Source organism: Pediculus humanus, genomic scaffold (genome assembly GCF_000006295.1).
Source record: "Pediculus humanus corporis 1103172108258 genomic scaffold, whole genome shotgun sequence".
Taxonomy (NCBI): Eukaryota; Metazoa; Arthropoda; class Insecta; order Psocodea; family Pediculidae; genus Pediculus; species Pediculus humanus.
In genome coordinates, this window is record NW_002987827.1 from 142,238 (window position 1) to 155,025 (window position 12,788).

A 12,788-nucleotide genomic window follows, 5' to 3' on the forward strand; every position below is an offset into this window, starting at 1 on the left:
ATTATTAATAATTTTTTCCTTTTTTTTTTTTAAATGATTTTATGAATTAAGAATTAATATTTAAAATTTTATTTTTAACAAAAAAAAAAGCGAGTTTCCTATTTTCCAGTTTTTCTTTTTTTTTTCCACCTTTTTCCTTTCGACTTTTTTCTTTTTGAAATTAAATTTAATTTTTAATAACAATAATTTTTTTTTTTTTTTTTAAATTGACGGTAAAATATTTAAAAAAAATAAAATTTTTTCTTTTGTAAACCTTGATATTATGAAACTGAAATATATAATAATAATAATAATAATACAACGTACGGGAAAAAACATCATAAAACATGAAAAATCTCAATGGCGCTTTCCCATTTTTTGTTCTGTTCTGTTTTTTTAATAAAACTCATTTAAATCTCATCATCAATCTCGCACAAAGTTTAAAATTTTAAAATTCGAATAAAAAATTCATACAAACGTACTTCGGTTGTTTCCCCACCCCCCTTCTCCCGCTTTGCTACTGAGAAATAAGATGATATTCAATAATAACGAAAAGAAAAGAAATAATAATAATAAATAAATAAATAAAACAAAAACGACCTCGTGTAAAGATGGTTATTATCAATAACGTTTCGTTTAATTTTTTTTATTTTATTTTTTTTTCAATTTACTTTCACAAAAATTAATTAAGGTTCATTATTTTATTAATTAATAATAATAATGGTAATAAAGGTCCGGAAAGAGAAGAAAATGCCTAGAAGAGAGAATAAAGAGCGTATTATACCAAAACAAAACAAAGCACTCGTCGCCGGAATATGTTCATGTCAATTAACGGTCGTTTTAAGTCTCGTCGCATTTATTTACCTTTCCGTGGCAATTTATATGCCCTCGTTTAGAGCTTTTAAATCTGGTTTCGAAACGATTCCGGTCACTTGTCAAACCGTCGAAACTGTTATGATCAATAATTGCTCTTGGGCATCGTGCGGAGAATGGTGTTTGACAAAAACAACAGGATTTTGTCCGCAAATTCACGTCACCGTCAGAAAAAATGGAACGGATATGATATTGGAAAATTGTTCGAGAATGAGTAGGAGTTCTTGTCCACCGGTAATAATTATTCATTTTAGTTTTAGTTTTAGTTTTTAAGTAAAATAACAGCAATAAACTTTTTTTTTTGTTTCATTTCTATTGGTTTCAGGCCAAACCAGAAACCCTTCACAAATACAATTGCAATAACGGTAAAGAATGTAATTCGCTGACGGGATTATTTAATTGTTCTTTAGGACATTGCATTAACATATCGCAAATATATTTATGCGATTATAAAACGGAATCCATATTTATCGACAGCGAAAAAGATAACACGAAATTAAACGGGTATGTTTGTTATTTTTACAATTTCTCATATAATTTTTTTGTTTTCCTCCCCTTCCCTTCTCCCCGCACCCCCGCGAACTAAAAAATTTCTAAATTATGGTAATTATCATTAAAAATATAATTTTTTAAAAAGTTACATCAAAATCAAAAAAGTTCATCGTGACACGACGACGACTAATTTTTCATTTTTTTTTTTTTTTTTTTATTGACTTGATAATTTAAATTAAGAGAAAATCTCAAAAATTTAAATTTAACGTTTTTTTCCCCCCTCTTAAAATTTTAATTATTTAAAAAGAAAAGAAAGAAAATTTTCCTTTTTTAACATTTTCTTCTTCGATTTCATTCGATGAGAAAATAATTAATTTCCTATTGCTTTGAAAGTTTTCTTTTACGAGTCAAAGTGGAAAATTTTTCAAAAACGATAATAAAAAAAAAAAAAAAAAAAAAGAAAAACTTTTCGTGCATTTTTAGTTTACACACGAGCCGGGAAAAAAAAAAATTTTTTTTTTTCAATTTTCCACGATATGAAATGAAAAAAAAAAAAAAAAAAAAAAAAATGACCTGACGTAAATAAATCGATTTAACCTTTTTAATGGTACCTTTTAACGTAGTTTATATTTTCCTTGTTCCCGGGGTAGGCTGTCACCAAAATCTAACAACCCTCACATATTTTTCCCTTCCCCTCTCCTTCCCTTCCCCCATTTCATTCGTGCTTTTCTCTTTGTGTTTCTGATACGAATTTAACTTTTAATTTTTTTTAAAAAAAACATCAAATAAAAACGCGTTTGTGACTTTTTAACGACGTTTAACTACTCTTAAAAAAAAAAAAAAGTTTTTAATTCTGTAATTACTACATACAATCAAACACATTATTTTCTAAACGAAAACATTAAAACTTTAAATATTTAATTTCTTGTCCAATAAATCAAATGCAATTTAATGCAACAGGTATATTAATGCAAAAAAATCTAAACTTTTCCTTTACAAAAATTCTATTATAAGGAAATAAAAACATTTTGAATAATTTTCCCTTTCTCTCTCGAAAAGAAAAAAATTGTTAATAAAAAAGCCTATTAACGATTTTGTGTAAAAAAAAATAAATTAATTAAAAAAAAAAAAAAAAACATTTTTTCATAACCTATTTTATTATTGATATTTATAAAGATTGCGTGAAACTCAAAGTTTTAACCCAGTTTATAAAAGGACTTTAATTTCGTTTATGTATTTTTTTTCTTTTTTCAATTTAAAAAATTTTTTTAATATCATTAAGAGTTTAACGATTTGAAATTCAACATTTTTTTTTTTTTTTTTTAAATATAAAAACCTGTTTAATTCGTTTTACTCGTTCAACAAACGACATAGAAAAAAAAAATTATCATCATCAATTACGAATAAATAATATTTTTCGGAGTAGAAAACAATAATAATAATAATAATAATCAATCGAATTCAATCAAAAACGATAATAAATATATTCAATTCGTTGACAAACAAACAAACAAACAAACGCAAATATTATAATTTATTTAGAAAAAATAAAATTTTCTTTTCCTAATTGAAAAGGATTTATTTCTTGTTTTTCATTTCCTCCTCTCCTCCCACCTCCTTCTCCCACCCCCCAGTAATATTTTACTCTGATAATAATTTTTTTTTTCCTCCTCCCCTTCTTCCACCCCTCCCTCCGCCCCTTCAAGTTTGAATTAAAAATTTTTGTAAAGTTTGAAATTTTATTTTACTAGATTTTTCGAATGTAAAAATTCGAGGTGTGCAAAAATTAAAAAGGCAATGACGTGCGACAGATACTGTCAAAAAATTACGACTTCAGGTATGAACGTTTACATATCTTACGACAACGACGTTTATTCGCTGGATTGTCAAAAAATGTTCAGCGATGAGGAATCTAAAAAAGAAATTTGGTCAGAAGAAAGGTACAGTGATGTTCTCTTTGTGTCCTGTACAAAAGTTGATAAGGTCGACAACATGACATTAAGGTAAAAAAATTTTTTTGATTCTCTTTTCTTTCTATTTTTGAAAAAAACGCACAGGGTGGAGTATTTAATTTACAAAAAAAAAAATAATAATAATAGTAATTAGGAAAAAGGGCAATAAATATATTTTAAGGTTAATGGCATTATTAAATTCAGGAAAAAATGTTTTTCTAAAAAAAAAAAAAACTTGAAAATTGCCGTTGAAAAAAAAAATATTTTTTTCGTTTATATTTAGAGGGAACGATTGCATCAATGGAACCCTTGTACCAGAATCTTCGATTCCGACTCCATTTATCAATCATACTTTATTTTGGACGATATACCATAACAGTACAAAATCATTTGATACAACGGATGAATTTCTACCCGATCAAAAATCTTTAACCATTTACAACATAAGCAGACTTTACATTAATTTAGACGGCTGCGTAAATACTTTAAAGGGAGAATGCAAAGAATTTTTGTCAACCCACGGCAAAGATGGAAGAAATAGAACGGCATATTCTAGATTTCCCTGCTTTTACAATAAGGTACGAATTTGTTTCTCGCTCGTGCCCCATCGATAAATAACCATAATAAATTTCTACACAATGGTTTTTATTCACTTGCAGGAAAATTCGGCAAAGGCCATAGCTAGATTCGATCTCGATAAAACCTGGAGGGAGTTTTTAATCGCTCTCGTAATACCGTCTGTTTTTTTTATCATATCATTTGTAACGTTAATAATGATAACTAGGTCTGTCAAAGTTGGAGAGGATACCGTACTTCGATGCGAACTATTTGAAAATGCGAGAGTGAGACACAGGAACAGAGTGACGATAACAAAAGAAGTTATTAAAGAATTCGACAACGAAGAAGAATATGAATTTGAAGAAATGGGGGGCGAAAATCAAAAAAATAACGTAAGAAAATCTCAAGGAAATAATGGTGGAGCTATGGTTCTATAGCCATTACTGTTAAATTACAATTCAGAATAGGTAAATCGCAGGGTGCTCGATAAAAAAAATATTTGTCAGGTACTACTCATTCTAATGTTTGAACATTAATATTGAAAACTAATTACCATTACAAAGCCAAAATTTGATGCTGTACTAAAATTTTTTATAAGAAACATTTCTATTTGAAATTGCCAATTTTATAAATTACTGATAATGACTTTTTTTATAGGTGTTCATAAAAATCTTAATTTAAAAATGACCAATTTATAGAAAAAACATAGATAAAATTCTTTTTGTAAAATGTAACCAAAATCTATAAATTTTTTTTTGCTAATTTTTCTGTTAGAAGAATGTTATTAAACTTTTGGTTAAAAGATAAATGTGCAATATGATATTTAAGTAAAGTCAAGAAAAAATATTACTATTTGATACATAATCATTATTTATAAATTGTTTTGCTCCTTTAATTATTCCCCAAAAATTGATTTTCGAAACACATCTTAAAATACAAACAGCATTTTGGATAAATATGTTGAGCCCCCCCTTCAGGTATTCAATTACTGTGAGTTTGCTGAGAGTTTATTATTTGAACTTAAGATAATAATAAAAAAATAAATCTAACTTACTTTGAGCTCTTCTTGCCTTCTGTATGCATGCAACATCATAGCTTTCCTTTCATCTTCAGACATTACTGGCTCTCTTTGAGGAGCTCCCTGTCCAACTTTCTGCAACTTAACTATTACTTTAGTTTTTTCATTTTTCCCAATGTATGCATGAAGTGGTTTCCCTCTCATCATTTCTTTACCGCTAAACCAAATAGTTGTCCTAGATGGTTCTAAAACCTATAATTTTAAATAGAAAAAAAATTCAAAAGTAAATTAACGAATAAATTTCAAAAAATTTTAGTTTTAGAATATGGAATGATAATTAAAAATAAAATTTAGAATAAAGTGTGTTTATTTATAAAAAACTTACATCTAAAGATGCTTGAGTGCCAGTTAAATCTTCATTATTTTCCAATTCCTGCCTAATGGGGTCATGGGGAGGTAGACCCATAGGATAAACTATAGTAACAGCTCCACGAAGCATGTCTAGAGCAGACTGAACCATTTTTAAAGTTAAATTAGTATTATTTTGAACTAATTTATTCGAAATTAAAGCTTTAGCTTCTTCCATAGTTTTGTTTATAACTTTTTGCATGGCTTCACTAGGTTGATGACCATTTCTTCTACCAATGGGATCTTTATTAAAAGTCCATCCTCCACTTGGAACACATTTATCTCCCCATTCATCAACCAAATGCAATTCCTCAACTTGTTCATCAGTCAAGCCAAGAATTTCAGGTGGAAAAAAAGTACCATGTTTAACAAGTTCTTCCAATTCATAACAAAGCCGGGTAATTTTTAATCGACCATTAAAAATAGCAACTAATTCTTCGATAAGCTTGTCAATTTCTACATCAACATTTGTTTCAAATAAAAATTGACTTTCGTCTCCTTTCTTAATATGAAGCTTTACCATTTTAAAAATATTAACGATAGTATAGTACAATAAAATTACATAACCTTCTAAAATCGAACACGATTGTCCGCCATTTGTTTATTATTCTTCCAACATACTAAAATGGCGGTAAAGTTGCTATGGTTCAGTTCAGAAACAAGTCGAATATTAAGGAATATGCGCACTTGCACAACAACCTGCTGGATTAGTTTCGTTTGGGTTTGGAACTGTGTAATCGTGTACAGTTGTTTGAAACTCTATGAACGGTTGTTTAGTAAATTTTGTCGGTTAAGTAAGGGAGTAAATGTTTAAATGTGTTTTAAACATCGTCTAAGTGAATGTGTTGTAAATTCATAAATTTTTTGGAATTTTGGATACCTCAATTGTGGATACCACTTGGATAATCAATCAGCCCGTTAGCGGTAAAGTAATTTTAAATTATTGGGAGTGGTATGGCTTGAACACTTTTACTTCAATACTCTATTAAAAAAATAACTATTCACTATTGTCATTCTTTAAAAGTTCTTTCATTATTCACAATATAATCTCATAAACAAAACCATTTCATTTTGAAAAAATCTACACAAAATACTCTTTGGTTGGTTTTTTGCAATGGTCAAGGTCATTCTAACGGGTAGTTGAGATTCCATAGCAAACGTAACGTATTTTCAATTTTTATTTTAATTCTAAATTTTAATACGTATTTATCACGATGAAAATTTTAAATAATTATTTATTTAGTCGGTTAATTTAACGGTAATATTTTTATGAAATTGTCTTTTTTGTCATCACATAACGTTACCGTAGCCTAAAGCTAATTTTTAATGACCTGAAAACAAACGTTTGAAAATAATTGAAGTTTTTTTTTTTTTTTTTTAAATTTTCTAAATTCTTTTTATTTAAAAAAAAAAAAAAGTGAATATATATTGTAGTTTCACAATTTCATTGTACATTCACCTTGCTAGTTTTATGTTAATTAATTATTGTTTTTAAAAAAAAAAAGTGAAAGCTTATAAAATTCCTACAAAACAAGAATTTTTATTAAATTTTTTTTTTTTTCTTAAAAATTATTTTATAATTAATTAATATTAATTAAAATATTCAAAGTAGTTTTAGTAAAAGAAAATCAATTTTCAATTAAATATATATATATTTTACTGGTTCAGATTATTTTTATAAAGAAAAAATTTTTACAAAATTTGAAAATGAACAAAAATCATTTTTCAAAGCATCATTATTTTTTAATCGAAAACCAATAAATACTTGAAATTTTGAAAAGAATATTTTTTATATATTAGATATAAAATTAACATCAATAATATATTGTTAATTTTAACTATAAAACTATTTGGTTTAGTCAAATTTTGATTCAAATTGATTGAATTCCTCAAATACATATACATATTAAGAATTAAATAAATCTCGAATGTATGCAATATGTTTGATATGTGAATTAATTAATATTTTTGCTTCAACAATTTAATTTATTGGTATACCAGAAATAAATATTTTATTTTTGACATGAATTAAAAACATAAATCATTTATTTATTTCTTCGACAGTCATTTTTTTTTTTTTTTTTATTAAAATTTGTCATTTTCAAAATCTGTTATTAAAATGTAATTTAAATATTATTATTATTATACAAACTGTTGTGTTGTTAATGTCATCACAATTTTGAATGGTGTTAATAGGAAATGTCTTTATGGTATTTTTCCATTTTAGTAATGAATTAGTACCTTTTTTATTTAATTTGTAATTCCAGAAAAACATTTAACTGATACCATAAAATTAATAAAACTACCACCTACTTTTATTGAATAATGTAAATGCAAACATTAACGCATTTAATTATTCATAAAAGTTAAGGTTGGTTGGAAAAAAAACCACAAATTTAATTTATACAAAAATGTTGGCAAATACTTTTATATTAATTAATAGAAATTAAAAGGGTTTAAAAATGTTAGTAAACGTAGTACAACTTATTGTTTTGCTAATTTCTTTTTTTTTTTAAATCAATCAAAGGTTAAGTGAAACTTTAAAATACTTTTTGAATGAGGATAAAATTAAATTAAAACAATAGACCGATGTGAAATAAAGTTAATTTATTTTTAAAATCATACAGTACAATACTAAACTTTAAAAAAAAAAAAAAGTTTCCCTTTAAGTTAAAAATAATTTAGTGAAGCTTTAAAAAAAAAATAATTTACAAACAAGAGAGTCACAAGAGTGTGTGATAAACTTAAACTTTAAACAACAAAATTTTTTTTTTTTTAATAAATAATTATAAAAAGTAAACCGATTATTTGAAATGAGGAAAATTTTAATAATGTTTAATTTAAATTTAATTTTTACGACCGAAAATTTAATTTTATTCTTTAGAAAAAAGTAATTGAGTAATAAACAAAAAAATTTTGTAATAGTTTAAAATAATGGGGGGAAATTAATTATTATTAGGAAATATTTAAATAAAATTATTCGCATTGTTTTCTTATATTTTAATAAGAGAGTGAAACCGTTTGTTTATTTATTTATTTATTTATTTTTTTATGAATATATTTAACATAAATTTTTTAATATACGTATTTTTTTTTAAAGTATTAAAATTACTAACGTTTAAAAAAAAAGAAAACCATAAGTTGTTTTTAAAGTACGGTCGTTAAAGAAAAAAAAAAAAAATTCATTTAATGAAAAGTTTATAAAGAATCTTTAAAAATAAAAATTTATCGATTATTGAGTAAATTTTTGTCATTTTATTTATTTATTTATTTTTTTTTATTTTTCAAGTTTTCTAATAATAATAATAATAATTATTTTGAATAATAATTGAAGAAAAAGTGAAATTTCTTTTTTTTTTTTTTCATACTTATAAGTGTAGGACATTACAATAATTTTCTCTGACATTGTTTGCCAATTTCGAAAAATTTTTTAAATGTTAAATATAATATATGAAATATAATATTTTGATTTCGTGACATGTAAAGTAGTAAAAATAAAATCATATTTGCCACACAGATGTCGATACGTTTAAAAAATATTTTATTGCCTAAAAATACGTTTAAAAAAAAAAAAAATTTTTTTCTTTTCAAAACCGTTTTCGCATCAAGGATTACACAGCCTAAAACGTGACATATTTTCGCATCAAATTAAAAAAAAAATAATAATAATAATAATAATAATAATAATAGTGAACCTGTAGTAGTAATACATCCAAGTTTTTCCTCGAGTTGTTTGTTGTAATTAACACAACTTTTAGTTTTTTACTTTTGTTTTTTTAAAATTCCGTTAACGTTTTATGACGTACTGTTTTTAAACGGAGCTTAAATATCTTTTTAACGAATTTAAAAATAGCAAACAATACCACCTCTTTTTAAGTTTACAAAATAAAAGAGCAAATGGAAAAACTTGTTGTTATTATTATGGAATGCGATGATGTTCACGGACGACCAGTGAACTGTTCAATAAACACAAAAATAATAATAAAAGAAAAAGAAAAACGAATTTAGATCACTTATTTTATTTATTTTTATTTTTTTCATAATAAGGTTTTTTTTTATAATAAATCTTCTTACAATGGCGACAAACGAAAACGAAAAAATGATAATAATTCAATGTGAATTTTCACTAATAAAAATATGGGTATTACGTTTGTAAAAATTTGATGACGTAAAAATATAATAATAATTATTATTATTATTGTTACGTAAAAATCCGTTTGAAAAATTCTCACATAAAATTAAAAAAATTTTTTTTGTTATTACGTTTTTGGGTAAAAACCGTTTCACGCATTCGTTTGGAAAGTTTATTTTAGTTTTTTTTTTTTTTTTTTTTTTTCTACGAAATTCCGAGCAAAAAAGAGAAAAAGAAAAAAAAGAAAATTTTAATCAGAGTTTGATGATTACTTTTCCGTGAGAGTAGTACAAAATAATAAGACCTTAAAAAAAAAAAAAAATTAATGTTAGGGAGAAGAAGAGTCGATCACGTTTTTCTCTTGGTAGGGTCAGTTGCCTACCAAAAAAAAAAAAAAAAAAAAAAATTGTGTTGTTCGTGTTCGTGTAAGAAGAAGAAAAACCTTAAATCGTTGTTAAATTTGAACCCACACGGTTTTCACGGAAATATTTCACAAAAAAAAAATGCTCCCGAATTAATTTCGTGATTTTTTTTTTTTTTTTTAATTGTACACAAAAAATATTTTTTTTAATATGATTTAATAACCGATGGCGTTCTATGTTATTTTTATTAATTATTTTTTTAAATGAAATAATTCCAAACTTATTATTAAATAAATAATTATGAGAAAAGAAAAAACAAAAAAATCTCCAGGAAAAGAATTTTAAAAATATCGCCTTTCGATATAGTCGAAAAAAAAAAAAAAAGTTTTTTTTTATTATTTTAAATGAAATGACAAAAACTCGCTCCACCTGTTTATTGGAATTTTTAAAAAAAAAAATTCAATTCAAAATGTGGAAAGTGTTTTCGTTGTTGGGTTTACTTTACAAAGAAAATAAAAAGAAATAAGTGAAATGCAGACTAATGCCCCTAAGGGTTTACACTAGCACACGATTTATTAATTTCACCTTATAAAAATTTAGGTACAGGTGTATTAACTATCTATCGAAAGAGTTTTAACAATGTAGAAATTTTTTTTAAAAAAAAATTTACTGTTAAAAAAAAAGAAATTTCGACTGTCGTTTTCTTATTCGCGAATTTTTATTTCCCTTATAGATAGAAATATTATTATTATTTCGATTAGAGTAATCTAATTTTTTTTTTTTGTCCTTGCGTTTGTTTTGCGCCATCCGATGAAAATTCACGGATGAAAGATTTACTTATCCTTGCTTATTATTATTATTATTATTTAAATTTTTTTGCGGTCGGTTTTTTACAATGGCTTAAAATTTATAATCCATAAAGGACAACAACAACAACAACAACCATTTTGTGTTTTAAATATGCGTCGTCTGTTGAGGTGAAGATGGCCAAGAGGTTTTCTTTTTTTTCTGTAAATTAAAGTTAGTAATTTGAATTAGTAGTAAATTAAAGTGCGTATGTGCGTGTGTGTGTGCGTGCGTCAATTATTTCTAAAAAAAAATATTTATTTTATCACGATTAAATTAAATCATTTTAAAAAAAAAGAAAACAATTACTTGTCCCTGCCTGGTATTAAAAGTTTTTTTTTTTTTTTTTTTTTTTAAATTAATTTGAGAGAAAGTAAAAAAAGCAAAAAATTCTCACAATTTAAAAAATAAATAAAATATTGATAGTTTTTTTAAAAGAATAGATCGAGTCGAAAGCCGATATTTATTATAAAAAAAAAGAATTTTTCGCGCGCGTTCTAAACTTACTCCAACGATGGAATCACGATCAATCATACGAGAAAAAAATACTCACTCGGCAAGATTTTCAAGTTTTGTTTTAAAATGCCCAAAGGGTGACACTAACTCGACCCAGAAATGTGTTTCATGTAGACAAATTTAATACGTTTAAAAGGAAAAAAAAAAAAAAAAAAGAAAAGAAAAAAGTTGCTCAATATAAAGAAAAGTATTCAAATGTTTTTTTTTTTTTTTATACAAGTTATGGAGGAAGGAGAATAATAATAATAATAATAATAATAATAAGTATCGAGTGGGAGTTTAAATATTTTTTCTTCTCTTCTCTTCTTTTTTTTTTTTGTTTCTAATTGAAAAAGGTTTAATATTTACCAAAAAAAAAAAAATTCACAATTATAAAATAATAATTATTACTATTACTACTATTATTATAAATAAAATAAAACAAGTAGTAGGAGTTTATTATTTATTGTTTATGTGTATTTATACATTAAAAGGAGGAGTGGGAAGGGGAGGAGGGGAGTGAGTAAAAGACATTTCTAAACATTTTCTTTTCCTGGTTGGCATTTTTTTTTATTTCTTGTTTTTTTTTTTATACATTTGACATTTTATTACTTTCTAAACAATTTGTAGTAGACTAAGAGTTAAATAATTATTTAAAATAAAGTATTCAATTTTTTTTTTTTTTTAAAGAGAGGAAAAGGTTTTGTTTACACGAAACTATAATAATAATAATAATAATAATAATAATAATAATAATCGGAAAAGTTTATATTATTAAAGTATTTAGGAAAAACAAACGTTTGTCTATGGAATCATTACTTTTCGATTTTTTTTTTGCGAGCGGTAAAAATTTCTTCATTCTTTCATTTGAGACTTGTTAGAATGAATTCATTACTTTTTAGAAGAGAGAGAGAGAGAGAGACTGTATATGAATGAACCTTGAAAAAAATGTTCGTCACAAAATGACGGTTTTTTTTTTCCAAATATTTCCCCCCCCCCCGTAAGAAATGTACTACAACAACAACAACACAATGTTGATTCAATTCGTAAGGTTAATATTTAAATATATAAAAATTTTTCATCGGTATTTCTTCTTATTCATCGTTTGACGAAAAAATAAATAAATAAATAAATAAAATAGAATTCGAATGTTTAATTTCGTGTGTTTTTATTTTTTTTAATATTATTTAAACATGGCAAATGAGGGATTCCATTTTGATATATATATATATATATATATATATATATATATATATATATATATATATATATATATACATTCTTGATTACAAATCGTTTCCGCCCATATAATTGCCTTGGATAGAAGGTGTAATGGATTTTGACTTTTCTGTTATTATCATCATCATCATCATCATCATTATTTTCATTTTTTTGTTTTCAAACGAAAAAAAAAAAAAATTCTTGAGATCGTTCAACGGCCTTGAAAAAACGGTCCAGAGAATTTTTTAGTAATTTTTTTTTTATTGTGTATACTACTAGTACGATGTTCTTTTTTTTCTCCTCTTTTTCTTCTTCTTTTTCTTTTTTTCTTTTTCTTCTTCTACTTCTACTTCTTCTCTCTTTTAAGGTCATACCATTCATTAATTTTGCTTTGGAATTTAAAAAGGCTTGTACTAACTGATGTTTTTTCTTTTTCTTTTTTTTTTTTGTAA

General features: G+C 24.9%; 2 protein-coding genes across 2 annotated transcripts; one reads left to right on the forward strand and one right to left on the reverse strand.

Annotated features, from left to right (window-relative positions):
• Positions 1 to 729: 729 nt before the first annotated feature.
• Phum_PHUM488170 (uncharacterized protein) lies at positions 730 to 4,291 on the forward strand (the record flags this gene model as incomplete). Its single annotated transcript, XM_002430451.1, has 5 exons — positions 730 to 1,086; positions 1,178 to 1,356; positions 3,096 to 3,347; positions 3,580 to 3,874; positions 3,956 to 4,291. The coding sequence occupies 5 exons, from the start codon at positions 730 to 732 to the stop codon at positions 4,289 to 4,291; spliced, it is 1,419 nt and encodes a 472-aa protein (XP_002430496.1).
• Positions 4,292 to 4,864: 573 nt separating this feature from the next.
• Phum_PHUM488180 (protein C21orf59, putative) lies at positions 4,865 to 5,803 on the reverse strand (the record flags this gene model as incomplete). The annotated part of the gene is made up of 3 exons (XM_002430452.1): positions 4,865 to 4,873; positions 4,909 to 5,124; positions 5,258 to 5,803. The coding sequence occupies 3 exons, from the start codon at positions 5,801 to 5,803 to the stop codon at positions 4,865 to 4,867; spliced, it is 771 nt and encodes a 256-aa protein (XP_002430497.1).
• Positions 5,804 to 12,788: the final 6,985 nt, after the last annotated feature.